The 25,796-nt window shown below is 50.7% G+C and overlaps 1 protein-coding gene across 2 annotated transcripts in view; it reads right to left on the bottom strand.

The window, feature by feature from the left end:
• The window catches only part of VWA5B1 (von Willebrand factor A domain containing 5B1), a 64,047-nt gene that overhangs the window by 26,824 nt on the left and 11,427 nt on the right, over window positions 1-25,796 (bottom strand). Inside the window, exons 2-9 of one of the 2 annotated variants that reach the window (XM_017852004.1) lie at window positions 17,498-17,662; window positions 15,271-15,423; window positions 13,670-13,940; window positions 10,879-11,024; window positions 9,834-9,965; window positions 9,058-9,182; window positions 5,048-5,224; window positions 565-675 (exon numbers count right to left, since the gene is read on the bottom strand). In XM_017852004.1, coding sequence (XP_017707493.1) covers window positions 565-675; window positions 5,048-5,224; window positions 9,058-9,182; window positions 9,834-9,965; window positions 10,879-11,024; window positions 13,670-13,940; window positions 15,271-15,423; window positions 17,498-17,636 — 1,254 coding nt within the window. In that variant the 5' untranslated portion in view covers window positions 17,637-17,662. The remainder of the gene's footprint in view (window positions 1-564; window positions 676-5,047; window positions 5,225-9,057; window positions 9,183-9,833; window positions 9,966-10,878; window positions 11,025-13,669; window positions 13,941-15,270; window positions 15,424-17,497; window positions 17,663-25,796) is intronic. The other variant, XM_017852005.1, reaches the window with a different exon arrangement.

Genomic DNA, 25,796 nt, shown 5'->3' with positions numbered 1-25,796 from the left:
CTTCCTCCCTCCTTTCCTTCCTTCCTCCCTCCCTCTCTTCCTCTTCTTAGATCTGGGTAGGATGCTCCAATTTTGAACATGCTGCTGGGGCCACAGCCTCCTTGTTTCACACAGTATCTTGAGCCTTGTGAGTTCCATTCTTAGCCCACTGCCACGCCCACTCATCCACCTATTCACTCCCCTACTCCTTATCATCTGCTGCTTAGCTCAACCTTGCGTGCGTCCATCATCCTCGTGAAACGGAGGCTTCAGTGAGTGGCAGGCCTGGGCTAGGTCCTCTCTCTACCCACTTTCTGCACCTCATCTCTGCACACACACAGTTTGCCCAAAATATTGTTTGATTCTAAAGAGGGGAGGATGTCAGAAGTCTGAGATGTCAGAAAAATGTCCTAACAGAGATAGCTTCTCTTTAGTTCTCTGCCCCCGGCTGTGATCTGGGTTCTCTGTGGGTAGGCAGCTTCTGAGGCCAGCACTAGGATTTTAACGATTTTTTCCCCTTTCGCTCCTTTCCTCTGCTCCCCACCATGCACCACCCTCCTGGTCCCAGCCTTGCCCCCTCATTACCTCACTGTAGGTCTGGCTGGAAGGAAAAAGGCTCTTAAATGTAGATCCAAACCCAATGATATTGAAGAGGCAGGCTGGCATGAGGCTCTTAAGGGCCACCAACATGGCATCCTGGCAGGAGAGAAAGTGGTTTTCAGGATTCAGGAAGGAGTTCTTGTCATTCAACCACCACACTCCAATATTCTCTTTCCCAGCACAGGAGCGGCCTCCAAACAGGCATTTACCCTCCTCTGTCTGCACTCAGCAACTCTTTTTCCCTCACATCAAGAAATTTGCTGACACTGACCAGAGGCTGGACCAAAGCCACTACCACCACCATCATCATCATCGTCATCATCATCATCATCATCATCATCATCATCATCAAACTTATCCATGTAGCAGGTCTGACTTCTTAAAGCTTTTCTATTATGGCTTTCCAGTTCCATTTAACCTCTTGCTGATCCTGAGAGGTGGGGAGAGCAGGGAGCACCCTCTCCCTGCTGCCAAAGCAGAATTGATGTCTAAGGGAGGAAAGTGGCCTGGTCCAGGTTACACTGTTGATGGAATGGCTTTTGGCCCTCCTGTGGGACCTTCTGCATCAGACTCAACCTAACCATCACTAACTAAGGACACATCCTCACGGGCAGTCTCTTCAGCTCATATTTGTCGGGTACACAGGATGTACTTTACCTCACTGATCTTCACCATAACCCTTCGAGGCAGGTACGCTATTATCCCCATTTTATAGAAGAGAAGATTGAGGCACAGAGAGGTGAAATAACATGTTGGTGAGCATCCAGTGGGTAAATAATGGAGTCAGGACTCAAAGCTATGTCACGTTGCCTCCAAAGTCTATGGACACTAAACATAACCCATGTAACTATGCCCCATCAGGAGACCTTGATAAAGGTAGATTGAAAAAAATAGTGACAATGAAGGAGGTGGAGGTGATGGTAGAAGCAAAATTGATGATGATGATGATGATAATGATAATGATCATGATCATGATGGTGATGATGGTTATGATACAATGCAATCACAAATATCAAGCAATTACTATGTGCTAAACATTCTAAGTTATGTCACTCCCCTCAGCCTCAGCCTGGTGCATAGTAAACATTCAGTAAATGGTTATCATTATCAACCCAATGAGATCTATATTAATATTAATAACCCTATTTTACAGATGAGGAAACTGAGGCTCAGGAGAACTAAAGAATTGCACTGGGTTGCAAAACCTAAGACTAATGACTGAGGCTTTAAAAACACAGCTCTGGCTGGGCACAATGGCTGACGCCTGTAATCCCAGCACTTTGGGAGGTAGAGGCAGGCAGATCATGAGGTCAGGAGTTTGAGACCAGCCTGACCAATATGGTGAAACCCTGTCTCTACTAAAAACACAAAAATTAGCCAGGTGTGGTGGTACGCACATGTAATCCCAGCTACTCAGGAGGCTAAAACAGGAGAATCGCTTGAACCCGGGAGGCGGAGGCTGCAGTGAGCCGAGATCATGCCACTGTGCTCCAGCCTGGGCAATAGAGCGAGACTCGTCTCAAAAAAACAAAACAAAACAAAAAAACAAACAAAAAAACACAGCTTTGAGATTTTTATTCATGTCAGCTCTGCCTTGGCAGAGGAATGAAGGTCTGTCTCCCCCTCACCCCCATGTCCCCCATCTTGTTTATTGACAGTACCCCAGGGATCTCAGCATGGCTTCAGGGAAGCCATCATCCTTCAGGATCTAGAAGAAAACAGCTGCAAGTGGATTCTGGCAAATTTTACACCACGTAGATTTCCAGGCTCCACGTACTCACACCCCAGTCCCATCCCCCACCCTGTAAACATTAACATTAAACATTAACATTAACATTCTCTTGGTCTCTCTTCATTGCTTGCCTCAATACATTTGGTTTCTCTACAAAAGAAGTCAATGTCTGCTTATTTTTTCATTAGTCACTAATGCATATTCCTGCTAGGAGGAGATTCTGCTGATCCATACAGATTGTCTCTGCTCACACCTATTAGAATTTTTAAAGCCATGTTTTTGGCAGCAAGCGGCAGTTGAAGAATGAGACCAGCTGCAGGAAATTAAATTGGCTGGACTTTCCCCTTTGGCATAGGCTGTTTGGATTTCTATTTTCTCCCTCCCCCCGAGCCTAGATTTTCCTAAAACTTCAACCCGATGGGTCACAATTAAGGACCCAAGCAACCTTCCAGTGGCCTTATTGTCAGTGGGGAAAGGGGTGAGTAGCCTGAGTAATTTCTGTGACTTTCTCTAAAAGGGTCTTGTTTAGCAGAATTGATGGCACCAATGCAAAGCCATTTGTGAAGGCATGACCTTGAGCTCAGTGAGCTGAACTGGAGAAGGGCAGGAGAGATTCCAAGGAGAAAGAGGACTGAAAGGAGGGCCAGAGAAAGTTATTGTCAGAGAATTCCGGAATGCAAAGATTGGACAGGCTTTCAGTCCAGGAAGTGGATTTCCATTTATGAACTAATTCCATTTAACTGGTAGTAACTGCCTGGAACACTGGGATGACAAGGATATAGACTGAGTCCAGGCTCAGCAGGAAAAAAATTGTCATGACCAATTATTGAATTGATGGGGAGAGGGGAGCCAAGGGACATGTGACATACATTTACTCTGCCTGAATTGATCCTTCTCACTCTACAGAAAGGACGAATGAAGCCCAGAGTTGAGAATCAACTTGTCCACAGCCACGGAGCAAATCAGTGGCAGAATTGACCCTGGAACCCAGGTGTTGCTTTTGGCACAATGCCATGCAGCAGAGATGACATCATCAGAGAAGAGAATTTTTTAGTGGAAGAGTATGCCTAATTCTCCATAAGCAATGTAAAGAAAATGAGCTCTGAAGCAAGATATAGAAGGCCCAGGCTCTCTCATTAGCCCTGTGATGCTGGGAAAAGCACTTAGCCTCTTGACTCAGTTTTTTTACCTGGAAAGTGGAGGGAAAATGGATTAAATGCTCCCTAAGGCATGTTTTAGGTTTATGCTTCTGTGATGCTCTAGGGTAACTGAGACATCTTATGAATTGATATAGATGCAGAAGGGGATACAGAGGGCCACAAAGGCCTGGAGCGTGCTTCAGCACTCCAGCACTGAGGACAGCTTCTCATTCCAATGTTTGCCTTTGATGGTGGGCAGGTTGGGGAAGAAGGTGCCAATCAGCCCTACACCGCTGTGTCATGAGACTTCAAACAGGATCTTGGGTCCTGTGTAATGACTCCTCTGTCATACTTCAAGACAACTGTAGCAAACCCGCGGGGATACCTGGCATCGCAGATCCTACCCAACCCTCCTCTCCTTGCTGAGCTTGCTGTCCTGGAAACAAGAGCTTGCTCTGGGAACAAACTAGGGGAAAAGATGAAATTTCAGGTGACGGCAGAACCCCATTCTGTTCTTGCCCCCTCCTTCCTTGTTTTCCTGATCTCTGTTATCCTTTACCCGGATCAATGAAGAGATGGAAGGCTTTTCATGCATAAACACAGAGCTAGGTGCCATGGAAAAAGAGAGGTGAGAGGGTAATTGACCCTTTTCCTAAATGAGTTCACAACTTCAGAGAGACAGACATCTGCATAATCAAAATACAAGGGAGTGTTGGAAAATGCCACAGTCTAGACCAGTAATCTCCTGGGGTAGGGCAGGGGCAGGTGAAATGTGTCTGGATTGTTGAGGGGAGGGTTCTATCACCATTGCTTCCACTCTCCTGAGGAGCTCTCCTTAGCAGGGAGACAAAGTTCCCATGTATTCTGATTGGCTAGCAGGCCTGTGCCTCTCTCTTGACTGTCAGCTCCTTGAGGACAGCAAATGTGTTTACATTCTGCTGTTTTTCCAGATGGCCAAGGGCAAGGCTTGGCACCTATTAGGCATTTGAAAAAAAGAGAAACCAAGTCTTTTCTACCAAATTCTATACATTCCTTGATGGCAGGGGCCATGTCCACTGAAGCTCTGACGTCAGGTGGTGGGAACAGTCAGGAGGACGTGGGTTTAATTTTAGACCACACTGGCTGTGTGACCTTGGGCAGGTGACTGAAACTCTCAAGATCAGCTTTCCTATATGGAAAATGGCAAAAATAGGATCAAACGCATAGGATTATTGTCTAGATTAGATATCAAGCTTCGCATTAAGTGGCTAGCACCATATCCAACACATAGCAGACCCTCAGCAAATGTTACTTCCCTTCCTCTCTTCTCTGTACCCTGCTCCACTCAGTACCTGCCGGGGTGTTTTAGCTAAAGTTTGTAGAATGTAAAGGACAGCTATGGATGACTTCATTCCTTGTAAATGGATGCCAGCTCTGCCTCTGCTCACACTACTTCACGTTTTTATGGGGATGCAAATGGAGTTTGGGTGTCTCCGTTTAAACTGATTTTTAAAAGTTGTTTCTTGGAACAGAAAGTGCTGAGGAAGCTGGGTTGGGGGCGCACAGTTGATTTCCCCTGGAGCCCAGGGCCCTGAGGAGGGGTCCTCTCAGCAGGTACCTTGACTCGATGCATGCTGATCCCGCTCATGCTGCTGCTCCTGTCAATGAGGAAGATGAACTCCCCGTGGGCCTTTCTCAGGCACGGCTGGACTGACTGGAGGTCGGGACAGAAGTTGAGCATGATGACGGAGTGGTGGGGAATGTCTTTGTGGAGGCGTTTTCGAATGATTTCTGTCTGGAGAAGAAAGGAATACTCTGATTGGGCAATCAGGGGGTCAAGAGGTACTCCTGGGAACTCATCCTGGTCCCCATCACTCACCGTGCACCCACATCCTGCTCAGGCTCTGCACGGAAGACGTCTGGGCTGACTGTGCTCAGCTTCTCTGTTTGCTAGACCTTCACGGGTTGCAACAGCAAGCATGGACTTTGCAGACAGAAAGACTTGGGTTTGAATCCCTGCTCTGTCACCATCCAACTGTGTGACATGGGGGCGAGTCCCTCCTCTGGGTCTATTTACCCATTGGTCAAATGGGACGGATAATGTCCGCTTCTCAGGGTGGTTGTGAGGATGAACTGAGTCAGCACAGATGCGAGAAGCCCCTTGGTTGAGTAATGGTCTCTCGCTTTTACACTCAGTGTGTAAACTGCTCTCTGGCTCCTCTTGGTTGTGAACTGGGATTCCCTGGTTTACCGATTCTCTCCCATTGTTAAATTCCTACTCACTCTTCAAATTCTACCCGTTTGGAAAGTCTTCCCCAATTTCCAGGTGGACTTAATTACTTAGTTTCCTCATCCATGAAATGAGGACAAGAAGACATACCTCACTGAGTTGTTGCATGGGTTCAGTGCCCTTAGGAAGCTGGCTGCCTGGCAGAGAGCAATGGTCTCTAAACAGCAGCCATCATTGCCACTGCTGGTGCTGCTGTTGTTGGTCCTGGAGGCCCAGGCACTTCTCATGTTGAATACAATTTTTTGCTCCAATCTCTGCCTCCCGCCAACTTGTTTGCTATTATACTTGAAGGCAGGTCATCTCTTAGCTTCTTTTACATCTCCAAAATTTAACATAGGGCTTGGTCCAGAGATGGATCAGTAAAGATTAAGGGAAGGACAGTGCCTTGGTGTTTATCCTTTTATGTGGCCTCCTAGCTGGCCCTGAGGCCGGGACCCTTCCCCTTGCTTCTCCCCCTCCCCTTCCCACAGAATCTCATTTCCTTTGTTCTCACACTGCTTTCACTCTCCACCCCGACTTTCTCTCTCTGTCTCCTTATCTGGCTGTCTCTGTGTGTACACGTGTCTCTGTGTCTGTTTCTCAGTTTCTGTCTATTTGGGTTCCTTCCCCATCTCAATAGATGACATCACCACCCACCCAGTTGTTCAAACCAAACGCCTAACAGTTGTCCTCGGTTCCCCTCTTTTCCTCACTCCACACATTCCATCCTGCAGCAAAGCACTGCCAGTCCTGCTGCTAAGATGCAGCCTGAACGCGTCCATGTCTCTCTGTCTCCACTGCTACTGCCCATGTTCAGGAGAGGACTGTCTCTGTCTCTGGACCTTTGCAATAGTCTCCTGCTCTCTTTGTCCAACTTTTATCTCCCTGTGGTCCATTCTGCAGAGAGCAGCCAGAGCGACTGTTCTTGTCATTCTCAAGCAGTGCCCTCCCTAAATACTCTGAACCATGGTTTAGGAAGCACCCTGTGGCCTGACCCCTGCCTAGCTGCCCACCTCCTCTCTACCCACTCTGCTCCCCACATTTCAGCCGCACTGACCTTCTTCCTGTTTTCCAAACAGGTCACCATTGTTCTGCTTCCTGCTCTTTCATCCCTTGTGCACTCTCCATCCATTCCTCCCACGGTGGGCTCTTGGTCATCTGCCAGGTCTCATCCTCAGACAGGCTTTTGCTGATACCCGGCTAAAGAACACCCAGCACCTATGACTTGTGGTCATATCATCCCTCTCCAAACAGATCTGGCTCGTTGATTTGATTTTTCATTTTTATTTTTTGAGACAGAGTCTCGCTCTGCCACCCGCCTGGAGTGCAGTGGTGCTATCTCAGCTCACTGCAACCTCCGACTCCCCGGTTCAGGCAATTCTCCTGCCTCAGCCTCCTGAGTAGTTGGGATGACAGGCATGCACCACCACGCCTAGTTAATTTTTATAGAGATGGGGTTTCACCATGTTGGCCAGGATGGTCTTGATCTCCTGACCTCGTGGTCCGCCTGTCTCGGCCTCCCAGAATGCGGCGATTATAGGGATAAGCCACTGCGCCTGGCCTGATTTGTTTTTTTTCCTCAGTCTTTCCATCCCAGAATATAAGCTCCATGAAGATAAAGACTGTGTCATTCTCAATATTGCCCCCCTAAGATTTATTTGTTGAATGAATAAGTGAGGGAATTAATCTGTGTGGGCCTTTTTGTCTGCCACTGACCTGTGTGTACATCTTTTCTGTTTTTTTTTAATTCAGCCTCTGTTTCTCTTGGCATCTCTGTCTCTTGCGCATGGTGTGCCCTTCTGTGTGATTTGCCCTCTTCTTACTAAACCAGGGTTTCTGACAGCTTGTCCCACCCACTCTTCCTGATTGATGTTCACCCTGTGGATACCCGCAACCCACTCTTCTCCCTGCCAAGGGATCTTGCTCGCTGTCTCCCACGTGAAGCCCCTCCACCAGAGGCCACAGCCCAGACTGGCTCTTTTGATGACAGAGTCCAAGGCAGCAGCAACCACATCTGCCAGTGAGAGAAGCCACCTCTAGAAACCTTATCTTCCTCTCAGAGGGACGGGGTGGGTACCCTGGCTCAGGATTCTCTAATGTCTCCTCAAGCTGCCATTATCCAATTACAATAAACTCATCGTTTCTTAGCAGCTGTGGGTTGATCGCTGTCATCCCTGGAGTTTGTGAGAATACAGGCTATTTGCATAACCAACCCAAGGTGGCAAGTTAATTCTCATTTGCTTCCACCATCCCCGAGCTAATTGATTTAAGGCTTGGCAGGCAGGGCAGGCAGCCTCAGGCCTGGGAGGCCCACTGGGCCCCTGTGGCATACAGGCAGCAGTTCTCAGAGCTCTGGCATTGCCACCCCCTACTCTGAGAACCTGGCCTTCTGGCATTGCCACCCCCTACTCTGAGAACCTGGCTCCAGCTTCTTCTCCCAACTGACTCATCTAACTGAGGGGCACCTCTGGGAGAGCAGGTGCTTCCAGTGGGGTCTCTGTCCACTTCCCCACCTTGCCACTGCCCTGTGCCGGCTAGGCGGGTAGAGCATGGGTGGTGTTGTGAAATCCAGCTCAACTGCCCCCACAGAATCCATTCTCATCCCTTAGCCTCCTGGTCACCAAATCTAACTTCTGAGATAACAGTCTTTCCCTTCCTCCAGCTCACTGGTGATCTTTGGGTGCTAGATCTCAGTTTTCTCATCTAAAAAAGGGGCTAATGGAAAGAGATGAGCCATCATTCCGAAACCTATCTTGGTATTCAGGACCCGGCTCAGTGTGCAGGACCATGAGTGGGAGGCAGAGCATGAGGTGTGACCTGTGGCTGACGCTCAGCCTCCAACCTTCCCTTTCCCATCCCCGCCCCCTGGCCAGGCCTCCTTGTCCTGCAGCTTCATGGGTTGGGGGACAACTTTCCCCACTCGCTTTTGTCCTTTATGTCATAGCAAGCAAGGGCCCCAGAGGGAGGAAGAGCAAGAGGCTACTCAGCTGGTGGGTAGGGGAGGTCCAGGAGGTAAGGAGCTGAAGGGTCCTGGGCACCCCTGGGGATGCAGAGGCCCAGAGGAGGCCAAGGCAATTTCTGCCACCATATGTGAATTTTCCTTTCTTAGGCACCTGCGAGGTCCTGGAGAAAGGTGACCTAGCAGGAGGCAGGAACAGAGCCGGGATAATGGGGCATCTGAAAGTGCCCTGCAGTGCCCCAGGGCCCACGGAAGGAAACACTTCTTGCCTGGTGTCTGCCTCCAGCTTGCTGCATGGCCTCGGGCAGGTTACCTCCCCACCTCACTGGTTCAGTGGAGACCAGGCCTCAGTGCCACCCCAACTCTGCCACCAGCCGCTCCCCGCCTCAGTTGCCCTCACCTTCTGCTCTGCACTGCAGTTCTTCTTCATCCCTTTAATGAAATCTGTTCTTCCCTTCAAGTGCTGGTCAAACTCTCCCAGCGTCATGTCCCCTTTCTCTATCAGGACATGGGGCATATGGGGCTCTGCAGAGATGAGATCAACTCTCAGCACTTGGCCAGGTGTCATGGGAGAAGGATGCTGGGGGCTTGGGTTTAGGTGCAAGATTCTCACAGGGGTGGGACTCCCAGTTGGAAGTGGGGTGGAAGCCCTGGCTGCCTGAAGCAGTGTAGGGCTTGGGAAGACTCCTTAGCTGGGAGGTAGGGGAGCCTAGTGGCCATGGGTGACTCACTGCCCCTCTCTGGGCCTCAGTTGAGCCATCTGTAAAATGGTAGTGGGATGGGGTTAAATGCCTCTCTGATGTTTTCAGGTCCTGACATTCTGTGAATTCTTGAACAGACAAGAATTTCTCCTTGAGGCTACAGAATTTCCAGGGTCTCACTGAGCTTTGGTTTTCAAAGATCCTCTGCTCAGCGGGCCTGGGGTAAAGTGCCCTGATGGGTGGATGAGACCCTAGGCCTCTGGAGCTTGAATTAGGGCAGGAGACATTTGATTCCACCAGCTAGAGCCAACTTTCCTGGGAGGAAAGTAGTGGGTCTCCTCTCCTTGGCCACACACCCCCGACCCTTTCCCTGGCTAGCTAGCTGCTGGGCAGGGGGCCACGTGTTCTGTCCCCACAGGATCAGCACCTCCTCCCTCCCACAGGCAACCCAGGGGCCCGTTGTGGGGCACCGTACCGCTGGGGTGGATGAGGATCTCCACGGGCCGGTCAAAGGTGTGCTTGTTGGCCAAGGTGATGATGATGCTCTTGGCCGAGCAGGCAGATGGGGCGGCATCAGCACGAATCTCGTGCGTGGGACTCTCCACCCCTGAGTGGCATAGAAAGACAAGGGGGATGTAGGCTCATGAGGTCAGGAGAGAGAGGAGTTCGCTGGGGCACACCAAGACCCAGGCCAGAGATGAGTGACATGCCAGCCCCATTAGGCGCTCCTGACCTGCAGTGTGACCATGGCCAGGCTGCCTCAATTTCCCCACCTGTAAAATGCAGGCTTAGATAGATGGTGTCTGATGGCTTTTCCTGCTCTGAACTCAGGATCTAGTGGGGGTCGGAGGAGTCGCATTCTTATAGGGCACGCACAGCCCTCAGCATGCTGCCAAGCAGATGACTCTCAGTGCTCCGTCGAAGGGCGCTTTTTTGATGCGTGCTCCGTAAACGCACCTCACACTGGAATGCAATGTTGCTCTAGGAGAGCATGCACTGACAAGAAACCATATCCTAGTGTCCTTTTAAGGCTTTGAGTGGTTGTGGGGAGAACCTTCAGAGCAATGGTTTTTAATCCTGGTTGCAAGTTAGAATCTTCTGGGGAGCTTTTAAATGTTTCCATGCCCGGAACATACCCCAGAGTCTCTGGGAGGTGGGATCTAGGCTACAGGATGTTTGGGTGTCTCTGGGTGCTTCTGACATGCAGACAAGGTGAGATCCAGGAAGCAGCTTTACAGCTGTGGCCTCTAGGAGAGGACCAAGGTCCACCATTCCCCATGGACATTCTCCCGAGGAAGCCACTGGGGTGGAAGTCGGTGGCCTTGAAATCTGTCCTGGGAAGGGACTTATCTTTGGGCTGCTTGTTGGGGCCATGGGAAATGGGGGTCCACAGGCTTTGTGTACTTTAGTTGATCTGCCATCTGGACCAGTTGGCTTCCCTGCCCACCCCGTCCCATCCCTGGCAGCCTTTGACTTTTGGCCTGAAGCCCTCCAATCCCGTCTGGACATCTCCCTCTCACCTGCGAGCAGACATGGCCCACGGATCTCCAGCTGGAAGTTGAACTCATACTCCATGGGGTTGGACACATCGGTGTTCAGGAGAGTTGCCAGACACAACTTATTCCAGGAACCCGAGGCCCAGGCACCAAAGCAGTGCTTGTCTTTGCTGGAAAAGTGCCAGGAGAAGGAAAGGAGACCAGCCAGGGTGGAAGCAGGGGACCAGCGTGAGAAGACAAGGAGAGGACGATGAGTTCCAGGCAGCTCAGACCACCAAGGGGGCCCTCAGACCCATACTCTCCCACTCAACTTGACCCCAGGGAAAGCCTGGATTCTGACATAAGGCACAGCCACCTCCAAGGAGCACCCACGCTGGACCAGGCATCAGGCACAGTGCTCCCGAGGGGTAGCTCACATCGTTCTTACCACAGCTCTGGGAAGATGTCAGAGTCTCTGCAGGGAAACTGAAGCTCAGTGTGATGAGGTGACTGGCCCAAGTTCCCACTATTAAGAACTGGCAGAGTCCTGGCCCAGACCTCCTAGCCTAGGTCTGTCTGGCTCCATGGTGAAACGGTGTGTGCTGTGTCACACCCTGTCTTGAATCTCTGTCTCTGTGAGCAGCAAGCCTTGCGAGTCATTTCTCCTCTAAGTGTTTGTTTTCCCATCCTTTAAATGGGGACAATACTTTGCAGTTGCTTTGAGGACTCCAGGAGCAACTGCTTAGCCAAGTGTCTGTCACCTGCTGAATGCTCACGTTTCGGGGCCCTCTTTCTTTGTGATCTCCACCCCACCTCCCATCCTGCGCTGTCTCTACAGGCACACCCCCTAAGGCTTTTAATCTATGTCCTTCCACATGCGCACATCCTTGTAAAATACGGGGCAGCATTTGGGTGTGATTGTGCTTTAAGCTGACAAGATTGCCTTATATTATGAATCTCATTCGATCTCTTACTTTTTTTTTTTGGCACAATGTTATGTCTTAAAACTCTGCCCAGGAGGCTGCAAACCCAAGTCCTCGCTGCTAACTTGACATCACTTGGGGGCATCCGTTACACTGTACTTGTTGTTCCCAGCTCGGCCTCCCCACATCCATAAATAACGCCACCACGAATATCCCTGTCTGTGTTCCCTTTGGACTTGTGAAATAATTTCTTCATGATCCCCGAGGGGAAAGGGCACACCGAGGATTGCCAGATTGCTTTCCAGGGTGGCTGTCCCCATTCCTAATTCCATTAGCAGTGAACAAGCCTTCCCCTTCTCCTCACTAACACTTGGTGTCATCTGGTTTGTGGATTTTGTCTGTGTCACTCTATCTGAGCTCCTTTGAGATCACAGGGGTTTGAGGCAGTCTTTTTCCAAGAGTGTCACTCTTAACTCTGCCTGCTAGGATGGGCAGAAATCAGCATATTAGCACCCGCTCAGTGGCATCAGGGCCTCCTGGCCTCTTGTTCCCTGATCCACTGAGGTCCCGAATGTCCCAGCTAGGCCCTGCCTCTCAGATGCACAAGGCTCATCGTCACTGGCAACACTTACAAAGACAATACACAGGCTGGTGCTCTTCGGTCTAAGACTGGCTTATGCCACCAGCTTCTCTGTTGTGCCAAGTGTCATCCTTCAAGACCATGCATGATCCAACTCATCACCACCGATCTGACCTCTCTCCTTTCCTGTCTCACTCTGCGATAGCCACACTAGCATTTCTGCTGCTGCCATGACACATGGCACCTGCTGCTGCCTCTGGGCCTCTGCACTTGTGACTTTCCCTGCACAAAATATTCCCTCTAGTATATGTCCATGGCTTGTCCCCTTCATTCAGGTCAGGCCACAAATGATGCCTGGTTCTTGTTCGTTGGAGCTAAAATAGCACTTGTCCCACTCTGTCCCCTTCCGTCCCCTACAGCACTTATTTTCATAGAAAATGATCTCAGCTGTAAGTGCCTTAGACTGTGACCCACCTCATTTTCCCTCCATACCACGAGGGGAGGACAGAGAAATTGTCCAGGTACAGGGCTTGTCATGTTCCTCTCCCCATCCTGTTGAAAACCCTCTTAATGGTTCCTTGTTGCTTTTGGAGAAACAGTCTTAGCCAGGGCCAAAGGGTGTCCGATGCCTCTGCAGCCTCATCGTGTGCCACCTGTGCTTCTGTTGCTCTCCAGGGCCCTGTCCCTGCTACCCTAGGGCCTTTGTCCCTGCTGCTCTCACCTACGGGAATACTCCTCTCTGCGCCTACATCCTCCTTATCGTTCAGTTCTCAGCTGAAACATCACTCCTCGGAGAAGCCTGGCCCGGCCCCTGGTCCCCCAGGTTGGGTCCCTCTTTTATACTCTTAGCCCAATGAATTTCTCCTTCCTTGTACTTTTCAGTCAATAATGCATTCCAGTACACAATGAGTCACATAATTAGTTGTGTTATTCGTTGGATAATGGTCTTCCACCAAGTTCCAAAATGTCAGGAAACATGTTGGTTTTTCTCCTTCTCTATCCCTACCAACCAGCCCAGTGTCTGGCACATCGTAGGTGCTCAGAAAGTACCTCTTGAGGAAAGTTATGAAATTTGGACAGCTTGGAAACGCTGATTCCAAGCTGTCCAAATTTCACAACTTCTGGCCAGTACCATTACAGGGCATTTCAGGGATGCTTTTAAGTGCTCTAAAAGTGAGCAGGGGAGAAGCAAATGGCTCAGAGGGTGGCAACTGTACAGCAGAGCCTCCCCATCTCCTCCCTGTCTCCCCCACCCCATCCCCTACTAATGTCACCTGATGCACTCTCTGCTGCCCACCTGGGACTCTGATTGGTCTGGGCAGGGCTTCCTTACCCCTGGGCCTGTTGGTTGGAGGTGCCAGTGCTCTTGGTGCAGAACTGGGGCACGGTTGGGGCACAGACAGCAGGCAGAAGGACCCTCACAGCTCCGCTGGGCAGCGTTGGGAGCTCCGAGGAGGTGCTGATGAAGATGACGACGTTCTCCATGGGGGCAATGGTCCCCAGGTTGGCCACAAACAGGATCCGCTCCAAATCCTCATCCAAGGTCAGCTTTCCCGGTGTGCAGGAATGAGGGGCGATGGAAACCCCCTCTTGCAAAATGTGCCCTAAGTGCCAGGCTGGTGTCAGGGGCTGTACATAGATTATCTCTGATCCCTCTAAGATTGCTCTGGTGGTAAGTGAGTGGCCCCATTTTGCTGATGGGAAAATCAAGGCTCAGCTTGAGTGTGTGTCTTATGAATAAGTAACCCATTGAACCAGGATCTGAACCCCCATGTGTCTGACTCTAGGCCTGTGAACTTTCCACTCTACCTTGCTGGGGGTGGAAAACCTGGACTCACAAAACCCCAACAGAGGGACACATCTTCATCCCCCAAATTCTACTTCCCACCCCGAGAACCAAATAAAAGCATCCCCCACCCTCAGGGATCCATACTTTTGCTCATGCTCTTTCTTTTATCAAAACACCCATTTCTTCATCCCTGCTTACCCAGTCGACCCACCCACCCAACCCCTCCATGAACACCTCCCTGGTCCCTGATCTGGGCTGGTCTTTTCCTCTAACATCATCACAACCTCTTTTGACACAGTCACTTTCCACCCCCTGCTCCCACCATGGTTACTCCTAGACAGATCCTAACTAATCTTTTGGACCGTGATAAATCATAACAACTCAGGGACAACTTTGCACCTTACACAGGATGAGTGTTCATTGAACATTTTAATAACCACTTGAATGAACTTCACCTTGATCATAGATCCAACAGTAAGAATCTCTTACATTATATTTTACCTGGTCTACGTTCTAGCCCTGGCTGTTCCACTAACATGCTGTGTGACGTGCTGCCTAAAAGGCACTAACAGCTGCCTTTTACTGACCTTGAGCCAGTTGCTCTCCCTCTTTGAGCCTCAGTTTCCTCAATAGCAGGCATTAGTAGCCATGCTTTGAGTATTTACTGTGATGTGAGTCCTCTGCCTGCATTATCCTGGTTGAGCATCAGGTGAGGACAGTTATTTATTCCATTTTACAGAGGGGGTTGATGTTTTCTCTGAGCTCACACCATTTGTAAGCCACAGGAAAGGGAGTCAAATCCTGGTGTGACTTGTCCCACAGCCTCTGAACTTAAAAGATATGTTATTCTGTTCTCTAGAGAGACCTTTAAAATCCTTTTGTTACCTCCCTTCCTTTGATCCTCATACTTTCGAGTGACAACAGAAAGTCAATTACCTCTGTCTCACAGACAGTGAAGCTGAGGTTCAGAGAAGTTAATTATTGGCCCAAAGTGGCACAGGATTCCGTCCAGGATTCCTGACTAGTTCAGCGCTCTTTCTCCCTCAAATCCCACTGCTATCCTTGCAGTTGGCCTGAGGCTCCAACCCAGGCAGCCTCCGGCTGGCCAAACCCAGGTCCCGCTGCAACCCTTCTGGTCTCCTTACCTGTGACTGTTGGGGATCGAACATGGGAGGCATCAAAGTGGCCGCTCTCCAGCTTGGCTTTGTCCTTGATCTGTACCGTCACGACACGGTCAGCAATGACTGCCTCAAAGCCGATCACCGTGGTGCACTCATCCAGGGGGTACACGAAGAGGCCTGTCAGAGCAGGGCCCAGCATCGCGAGGTGCCCCAGGTGCACCCTGCACACCCCTTGCCTGGAAGGAACCTGAATCCTTGGCCTGCCGGTTGGGTGGTGCCCACTGCCACTCAGTGGATGCCCAGAGGCCTCGGCCGCGAGCCAGCTCTGGGACCAGGTGGGTAAGTGCAGCAGCAGGGCCAGCTCTTATTTTGCAGGTATGTGAGCCTGATGTGGCCAGAACTTCTGATTTTCCAAGAGAGCGAAAACATGGGTTTTTATGGGACTTATTGTGTGCGCCTCATAAAGCACATCTGTATGGTCAGTTTTGTCCATGGACCACAAGTTTGCCACCTGTGGCATGGAAGATTGGGGCTTTGGAGGAAGACTAGGGTTCTAATCCAGGCCCCGTCATGTTTCCTAGCCAGGTGACCCTGGATAAGACACTTAGCTTCTCTAGGCCTCCTAGCACCACCTGTAAGATGGCGATAATGAAGCCTATTCCCAGGGTCGTAGTGAGAATTGAAAAAAATAGGCATTATTGATGAAGCCATGTGCCACACGTTATTATATCTTAGTGCTTCTCGAACTTTAGAAGCTCACGAGTGACCTGGAGGTCTTGTTAAAATCCAGATTTGGATTCAGTAGCTCTGGGGTGGGGCCAGAAATCCTGCCGTTCTGAAGCACCTTCTGAGTAATGCTGGCGGCTGGGGATCACATTGACAGTGTTAAGGTCTTGTCTTATCTACCCTCTTAATATCGGGACAGCACAATGCTGGGTCCAGGGTGAGCCCCCCACAAACCCCGACCTCCGCTCCCTCTGGGGCTCAGTTTCCTCATCTGTAAAGTGGGGGACTTGTTCCTTCTGTGGAAAACCAAAGGGCTGTTGGAAGTAGTTTGGGTATTTAGCTCCCTGAGTCTGCAGGTGGATCCTAATTTAAGTCGCCCTGTCTAGGTTTCCTTGAACACAGGAACAGGGCCATTTGCCCTGCCCGGGAAATTTCTAAGGGGAAGAAAGTTTCCCTGTGGCTCCCTTTGGTAGTGTTGGTCCCCAGGGCAGCCCTGCAGGGGTTTCAGAATCTCAGGTGGGGTTGAGGTTTTGTCACCAAAGGTTGGTGACCAAAGACATGAAGTTTGGTGGCTAGGAGGCCCCATCACTGCAGATAGGAAGGGAATCCTGGCTGGTGCCCTCCTGGCCTTCCCACAACTCTCCTCCTGAAGTGAAAGGAGTTTGATTTACAAATGACTCTGGCAGGCCAGTGTGCCTCCACACCCCTGACCGTGGTTCATATTCACAGATGGTTTCTCAGTCCATAAAGTCCTGCCTGCTCTATTATCTCATCGGCTCCACCACAACCCAGGGCATCTGGACAGCGGAGAGGAGCATCCTGATTTTGAGGGGGTGGCAGCTTCCCCAGGGTCACAGGAGCAAGAACCATGGCTAGGAGTGGAGCCTCCTTGCTTTGACTGAGTCTTGATGCTTATCCTCTTGTGAGGCTCCCTGGAGAAAGTGTGGGACTGACCAGCGGACAGTGTGCCTTGTGGGCTGTAAAGTGCAGGGACAGTCCGGCACTGTGGCTCAAGCCTGTAATCCCAGCACTTTGGGAGGCCGAGGTGGGTGGATTGCTTGAGCTCAGAAGTTCGAGAGCAGACTGGGCAACATGGCAAAACCCAGTCTCCACAAAAAATACAAAAATTAGTTGGGTGAGGTGGCACATGCCTGTAGTCTCAGCTACTGGGAGGCTGAGGTGGGAGGATCTCTTGATCCCAGGAGGTGGAGGCTTCAGTGAGCTGTGATCGCACCACTGCATTCAAGCCTGGGCAACAGAATGAGACCCTGTCACAAAGAAAAAGAAAAGTGTGGGGATAGTTGGCTGGGGCTGAACCCAAACCTCTTCAGCTCAAATCCTGACCCTCCTTGCTATTGGCTTTGGGGCCTGCAAAGCAGAAATAGTCTCACCATTTTACAGATGAGGAAACAGATTTGGAGGGGTGGCATGACTCGCCTAAGGTCAGTCAGCGAGTAAATGTCAAGACAGGGATTCAATGTGGAGGAGGGGGTGGTTCCGGGGAGGCCCCAGCAGGTGTCCTTACCCTGGAAGGGCTGGGCTTCTAAGTTGCCATAGGTGAGGGAGGCAGTTAGGCCCAGGGCATAACCACTGACACAGGAGGTAACGTCAGACGCGGTGAGGGGCAGGGCTGCCCCCGTGATCCAATTCAGCAAGCCAGGCATCCCACTGGCTACTCAACCTTCAGAACCTGCAAGACACAGGAAAGGCAGGAAGTGGGGAGAGGCTCCTCCAGGTCCCCCCAGCCTAGTTTTCCCATTTCAGACAACCCCAAGCAATCAAAGCAGCATTGTTTTCATTTTCCCCAAGAACTTCCTAGTTCCTGGGAAGGAAGTGACCGCAGGATAACTACCATTCTTCCCTGAGAAGAGGAGAAGTGGCCATTCTCTTCCTTTCATTTCACAGGTAGAGAAACTGAGGCTTGAAAGCATGTGACCTATTGGGATTCACTCAAAGGGTTGGAGCACAGTCAGGGCTAGAGTCCAGGTAGCCTCACGTTCAGCCTGGAATTCTCCCAACAGACCATGTGGGGAAGGGAGTCGAGGGGCTCAGGCTCTGACCCCATCCTCTGTGTGTCCTGTAATCCCTAAGCCTCAGATGTTGCCTCTGCAGAATGAGGGCATTGGAATAGCTCACCACGTCCTTCCTTCTCTGACTTCAGTGAGCCTGCTCACTGCAGTGAACACTTGGTAGGTGAGGGCCACCCCCAATAGTCACCAAAGTAAGGGGAGCCACATTCTTCCAGGTGTAGAGGCCAAAACCTGGGAGTCATTCCTGCACCTCCTTCCCACCCCTCTGCCCCAAAACACACACACACAGCCAATCCATCGCCAAGACCCGTGTGTCATCTCTGGAAAAACCCTTGTATCTATCCACATCCTCCCTTCGTGGCCACCGGCACCTTGTCCCAGGCCACCACCACCTCCACGTGAACTGTAGCTCCTGATCTGCCTCTTGAATCTACTCTTGCCCAAGAATCCATTTTCCACCCACTGATCAGAACAAACATTCTGGACACATAAACTGGACAGGTCTCTGCTACCCCACTTCCCTCTTCTACTCACCAATGGGTTCCCTTGCTCCTTGGACAGAGAACCAAAGTTTAAGGTGGCCTGGGGCTCTATGGGGTCGGGCCCTGCTGGCCTCCCCAGCCCAGCATCACCACGGTCCCCAAACACACCTTGTGGGTCTCAGCAGTTTCCACTCCGGACACGTGTCCTGCTCCTTCCATCCCTGTGCTTGCTGCTCCTCCCGGAAGGCCCACCCCACACCCATTTTTAAACTAGTAACCCCCTACTCATTTTTCACGGTCAACTCGGGTCCCCTCCGCAGGGAGGCCAGACCAGTGTGCTCAGCATCCTCTGTCTTCCCCGCACAGAGCTGAGTTTCTCTCCCCAAGAGCATCTCTAACCATTTGTTGTGTTGCGTTCTGTTTCTGAGTGACGTCTGTTACTCTCTGTTTCCCGTTTGGGCATAGGCGCTATATACGTGGGCATGGGCCACATCGACTTTGGCTTCACAACCCCCTTTGTGTTGATTGAATGAAGAAGAGAATGCATGGCTTTCATCCTTGCAGCACGAAGGCCTCCATAGCATTTCTCAGGACCGTGTCTCAATGATCTAGGGTCTCCCAAGACCCCCGCCCAAGTAATCACATGCCTTGAAGAAGCGGGGTGGGAATGGGAAACAAACTCAAATGAAGGGTGTGGAATAGAAGTTTGAGGTCAGATTCCCTCTGGGTTTTCCTGTCTGCGGGGTAGGTGCCAGGCAAAACTTCCCTGGGCTGGTGGTCTGCTGCCCTTTATTTGCAAGGCTGTTCAATGAGTGCTGAGTACTCTGCTCTTTCTCAAAGAAGGGACTGTTTCTCCTGGGTCCTCTCCATGTCCCCAGCTGAGATCCTCAGGTGCTCCCCCACACCCCGGCATCCCGCCAGGCCAGCAGTGGCTTTTTAATTATGTTCTCCCTTTGGGCTCAGGCCCAGACAGCTCTGGGCTTATCTCCTGTCGGGCTGACTGACAGCAGCAGGCAGATAAAGAGCCGGGAGGGAGCTGCTGTCTCCCCAAGTGGCCTTCTCTCAGGAGATCTGTCTCCTGGTGGTCAGAGCAAAGCCTGGCAAAGCCTGGCAACTTCAAGGGGGTGGGGAGGCAGGGGCAAGGGGGTGTGTGGGCAGTTCCTTACATTTTCCTGACAGAGCCACCGTCTCCCCCTTCCACATGTTCTCTTCTCCCCACTGCCCCCGCCCGCATCCTGGTTGGCTCTTGTCTGGAATACTGATTGGGGAACGCAGCCTTAGGGAGCCAGCACCCAGACATGCATTGAACCCGGACCTCAGCTCCAGTCCACCTTGGGTTGAGGTTCTGCCAAAGGCATCTTATCCAACCCAGTCTACCCACACTGTCCCTGGCCAAGGGAGCGGGGCTTAGCTGAGGGACATCTGATAACAGACGGCAGACTCCCTCAGCATTGACCCTTTAGGAATGTCATGCAGCCATAAAAAAGAACAAAACCATGTCCTTTGCAGCAGCACCGATGCAGCTGGAGGCCATTAGCCTAAGCAAATAATGCAGGAACAGAAAACCAAAAACCCCATGTTCTCATTTGAAAGTGGGAGCTTAACATTGTATACTTGTGGACATAAAGATGACAATAATAGACACTCAGGACTACTGGTGGGGGAGGGAAGGAGTGGGGAAAGGGTTGAAAAACTAACTGTTGGGTACTGTGCTAACTACCTGGGTGATGGGGTCAGTCATACCCCAAAACTCACCATCATGCAATATATCCATGTAACAAACCTGTATATGTAGCCCCTAAATCTAAAATAAAAGTTGAAATTACTTTTAAAAACCATACACACACACACACACACGCAAATAAAAAACCAAAATCTATATTATGGAAAAAAAGAATGTCAGAACCCCTTGGAAAGAATAAACTTTAAATCCTGTGGGGGCCTGGTTAATGCATATTTTTTATCAATTCATCCAGCATTGATAAGCACCTACTGTATTCCAGGCTCTGAATTAGCCACTGTCTATATAAGGATGAGACCCAACCCAAATGGCAAGGAGTTTATAATGTGGCAGCAGAGGAATGTGGGAGTAGGGAAAGGTCATAGCAATGACAGCTGGAATTTATTAAGCATTGAAAATGTGCCAGGCACATATATTATCTCATTTAATCCTCATAAAACCTTCTAAGGTATTATTCTTCTGCAGATGAGGACGGTGAGGCCTCAAGGGAGTGTGCTGGCTTTGGATGTGGGTTTGGGGTACCTCAAGGGCACACAAGTAAATGGGTACATGTGTAGGACTTTCTCCTGGGAGGGGCCCAGGACCATCCCCATGAGAGATTCTGGTCCATAAGGACCAGAATAGATTATGCTGAGTGTCTTCCCTTCCAGCTCTGTCCCAACCTGGGCCTCAGATGGGCGTGGGCCACAGGAAGCACCCAGGGACAGGGACAAGGCCATGGCATCTCCGGGTCAGAGTGTGGGAAGCCAGGGTTCAGTCTTAGGAATGGTGTCTGGTGTGAGTGGGGCTTGTCAAGTGTGTGAGGGTCAACACTGTGTTTACCTTCCCCACCTCCTTCCTCAGTGTGCCACACAACATGTCTTTGCCCAGTTCCTTCACTTTTGGGATGCTGCGTCTGGAAAAGAGCTGGTGAGGTGAGAGAAACCAGAAAGGGATTGAGTGGAGCTGGCAGAAAGAGCCAGGGGAGAAGAGGGAGGGAGGGCTTAAAGAACAAGGAAGGGAGGACGGAGGAGGGCAGGAAAAAAGGATTTTTAAGAATGAGTGCCCAGAGTTATAAATTGGATCCCCTCTCATATTCTCTAAGAGGCACATAGAAAGATTGGAATGATTTGAGGCTCTGGACAGTGTTTTCCTGATGAAACGTTGGGCCGAACCTGGACACTAAGAGTTCTATATGGCTTAGAGGAGGTTCTTGGTGTGCCCATTAAATGCCAACACTTTTGTGATGGCCTAGAGATGATAAATCCCAAATAGTTGCTGTCCTTCTGGCCAGAACATTATTCATATTTATGCCTGGCACATAATAGGTGCTCAATAAATATTTCTAAAGTGAAATGAATGAATGAGTGCCAGCAGCCTCCCAAGGACACCGAAGGACACTAGGTGCTGGGGATACAGTGGGAACAGGCAGGCGTGAGTGGAGATACTAATGGAAGAGACAGACAGTAAATAAAGCTGGAAGTCCACAATCCAGCCTGTTCTTGTCATCCCCACTGCAGCAGCCACATCATCCCCTTACTGTGCATTCCCAGTGGAGCAGTCAGAGTCATCCTTTGAAGACAAAGTTGTGTGACTCAATGACTCAAACTTTCTGATGGCTCCCATGCCCCTCAAGCCCCCGTCAATCTAAGCCCCTCCTGTTTTCCCTTCTGACCACCCCCTTAATGGATTCACTCCAGCCTCTAGACATGCACGTGCTCGTGGCTCGCTTCCTCACCCCTTCACGTCTGCTCAGATGGCACCTTCTCAGGAAGGGCCCTGAAAACTTGCTTTAAACTTGCACCCCTCGCCTCCTTTCCTTCAGATCCCTCATCCTGCTTTGTTTGGATATTTTCCATAGCATGTCTCTCCAACATGTTACGTAGAAAACTTTTATTGCACTTATTGCTTTTTATCTGCTTCCTTCCACAAGGGTGGTGATTGGAGCCTGTTTTTCTCATTGATGCATCCTAAGTACCTTGAGCTCTGCTTGCCCTCATAGAAAGGGATGAAAAATATTTGTTCAATGAATGCATGGATCCATATGTTATCACAATGTCAGGCTGGTCGTTTCTGGGTTTTGCATGGGTTCAGCTCAGGGAGAGATATCCTCTAGCCACCAGGTTGGGGCAGCTCCACAGAGAAGCTACAGACGTTCAATCTGTTAGGCTCTCATTTCAGTCTTTATGTACCATGGTCCAAATCCACCCTCCCTGCCCGCCATAGGTGCCACCCGTCTTGTAACAGGCCATCAACCCCCTGAGGAAGCTCTGTAATTCTGTGCCCCTGAGCCAGTTCCTCACCACTGCCCACTGGCCACCTCTCCAAACCTTCCCCTGTGTCCTCTGCAGCTGCCCCTGCATGGCTAGCAAAATACCCCAGATCCTGGGCCTCTCCTGAGACTCTCTGTGTCCCGGGTCCCAGTTGCTGCCTGCGCCAAGACTGTCACTCTTCTGTCCTCCAGTCAAAACCCTTCTCCTTGGGGGACTGATGCCTTTTGGCTATCCCATCCTTGTGGCTTGCCTTCTCTAAGGTCTCAATCATACTCCTTTAGTCAACACTTGGTGCTTGGCTCATGACTTCCTCTGTTTCCCAAGCCCTGCCATCATCTCAGGTGACTCGAGCATCCTTGGGAACAGTGCATCAACACCCTGGGCATTTACCTCTTGACCCTGCATGTCAGCAACCTTTGTTTCCTTCCCAGCTCAGCCTGCATTTCCATTCCCGTGCCTTGAACTTCACACACCATCTGTGATGGCTCCATCTTCAAGACCACTCACTCATTCCTAAAATTGCAACCTCCCAATACTTTCCAGGTTCCTTTCTTTGTTTTCTTCCTTAGCACTTATTACCATCTGATATAATGTATATCTTGCTTATTTATCTTGTTTAATGTGTATCCTAACCCTCCAAGGTGTAATCCCTGTGAGGGCCAGAATTTTGTTTTAGTTTGCTCACTGTTGTATCTGCTGCCCATAGAGTAGTGCCAGGAACCTAGTAGATGCTCAATAAGTATTTGCTGAATGGATGAAATACCACTCTGAGTGCTTTACATATATAATTTTCAGCATCTCTCGGAGGTAAGTACTCTTAGTATCCCTATTTGATAAATAAAAATACCAAGGCTCAAAGAGGTGAGGCAACTTGCCCATGGCCACACAGCCAGTAAACAATGAGGTTAAGAGTAAACCCAAGCAGAAGGACCATGTGCTTAAACATGAGGCTACTTTATTTCCTGCGCTGAGTTTCTCCCAAGCCTTGTCACCTCTTCCTGAGCGAGTCTTACAATTCTCTCTTCTCTCTTGCCATTGCTGCTGCTTCATTGATCTCCCCTAGACTGTCTCTATCATCTCCTACCTGGTCCTTCAACCTCCAGGCTGTTTCCCTTCTGGTTCCCTCACACACACACATGTGTGCGCGTGCACACACACACACACACCCCTCTATTTTTCCTGAGCATAATGGCTTCCCATTGATTTTGTCCAAAAGAGTAGGTCAAATGTCCAGTGTGGCATTCAAGGCTCTCCCCAGTGGGTCACCGTCTTTCTCCAGTGCCACCGCCCGCCATGTTCTACATACTGGCCTTCCTCCAAACACACTGACCCTCTCACCATGCCCTGAACACGTCAGGTTCTTTGCCACCCTTTGCCTCCTCTGCCTTCAAAGTCTTGTTCATCATTCAAGGCTTAGATGCACCTCCTCCAGGAAGCCTTCCCTTTCTCTGACACTCCAGTCCAACAGACACGCTTTTCTTGGGGCTTCCATAGCCTTTGAGCCCTTGCCTATAATACCCCACATCCTGCGGCACTACAGCCATTCATATGCAATGGCTTTATCTTTCCGTGGGGCTGTGAGTTCTGAAACAGCAGTGGCTGCACCTCCTCCTTTGCCTTGTTCCAGCTCCCTGGACTGTGCTTGGTTTGGATGAGGAACTCTGAATGGGGGCACCTACCAGGTTCTAGTACTTCACAGGCATCGCTAGTACTCACACCTACTCCCAATTTCCAGGTTCAGAGGGAGGTCCAAAAGCCAACACACTGCTAGAGTGGCCAAGCTGAACGGAAACCAGCCTGGACTCCAAAGTCTGCTCTTTCCCCTGCTCAGGCTGCTTCCCAGTTCATGCTGAGCAGAGGGGAGAAGAGAGTGTTGGGGCTCTGCTGGCTTCAGCCATCACAAGGGAGGTGGAGGTGGGAGGGGGCTGTGTCAGGGCTCCTGGGGTCAAGGAGAAGGCCCTCATGCCCACCTTGCTGGGGGATATTTGCTTTTCAGAAAGAGATTGGGAAGGCAGAAACTTGGACGTGGGGTAGTGGTTAGGGGTGCCTAGGTCCCAGTCTCTGGGGAACTGCCTGAGGTTAGAGTCCCTGTGATGGCCACTTCCAGAGTAATTGGCCCAGTCACACTGCTGGGCTCTGCCACTCACATTCTGCGTGGTCTTGAGCAAGTTACTTAACCTCCTTGTGCCTTAGCTTCCTCCAGGTCTAAGCTGGGACGGTCCCATGGGCCTCTGCCTAGCATTTGCCCTAGTAACCCCTGACCCTGACTCTGATCTTATTGCTGAAATCTACCCTTTCCCCTTGTATCCACAGCACATTGTTGTCCCAGAAACAACATGTTCCTGCCACCTGCAAAGCCATTCTGGAAGCATCTCACCCTCACCCTGGTCTGATCCCTCCCAGATCCTGCTCCACGAAGTTGGGGTCCCCCACCTGTGTGGGCTCAGCCAGGCCTGGGCTAGGTGAAGACTGTGAGCCCAGAAGCAATTCTGGGCTTGCCACCTGCCCTTTTACCTGGGGTAGAGGCCTTTGCTCCTTTTCTCATCTCCAGCCCCTCTAGGAAGTCCTGCTTTCATGGCCCCTTTAGAAGCCTGTGCTCCGAAGCCACCCAGTCACAGACAGCATCAACACTCTTACCAAAGTGGGGCCAAGTCTATAGGTTCTCTGGATCTGGTCTGATCCAGAGAACCTATAGACTTCTAGGCTATAGGCCCAAAATCAGAATTCTGGGCTTCTCATATTCTGGTCTCCTTCCTCTAAACCTCCCCACGTAGGCCTATATCCAGCCAACGTGGGTAACAAATCCATGATTGTGAGGCTCACCCTCACCCCGTTTACCCCGTGCTCCAGCCAGTCAAGAACCCTTGCTATGCCTCCAAACAAGGCTGAGTTCTGCTACCGCTATCTCTTCTGGCACTGAGGGCTTTGCCGGGAATGCTGTCTCCACCTCTCCATCCTTAGCCATCCTTCAAGGCCAGCTTCAATGTTATCACCTCCATGGAGCCTTCTCGGGGTCCTGCATTGCCTAAGATTGCCCCGTGCCACCAGCACAGTCAGCACCACTCATGTTATCTGTCTCATCATCCATGTGCCATGTGTCCATTTAACAGACCTATATGGAGGACCTACTCTGTGCCAGACACTGTGCTAGGCTGGGCTACCGCAATGACCAAGAAGTACAGGGCCCCTGCCCTCAGGCCTTGTGTCCTGTCCCCCACCCACCCCAACCAGGAGCAGTTAGCCCCCAGAACTTGAGGCAAGATACTCTGTCTCTCCCCAGTGTCTGGCCAGTAGTTGGTGCTCAACAATGAATGGATGG

The sequence above is a fragment of the Rhinopithecus bieti genome, unplaced genomic scaffold, assembly GCF_001698545.2.
Source record: "Rhinopithecus bieti isolate Rb0 unplaced genomic scaffold, ASM169854v2 scaffold_33652, whole genome shotgun sequence".
NCBI lineage: Eukaryota > Metazoa > Chordata > Mammalia > Primates > Cercopithecidae > Rhinopithecus > Rhinopithecus bieti.
The sequence above is the reverse complement of the archived record's forward strand: the minus strand, read 5'-3'. Positions and strand labels throughout refer to the sequence as shown.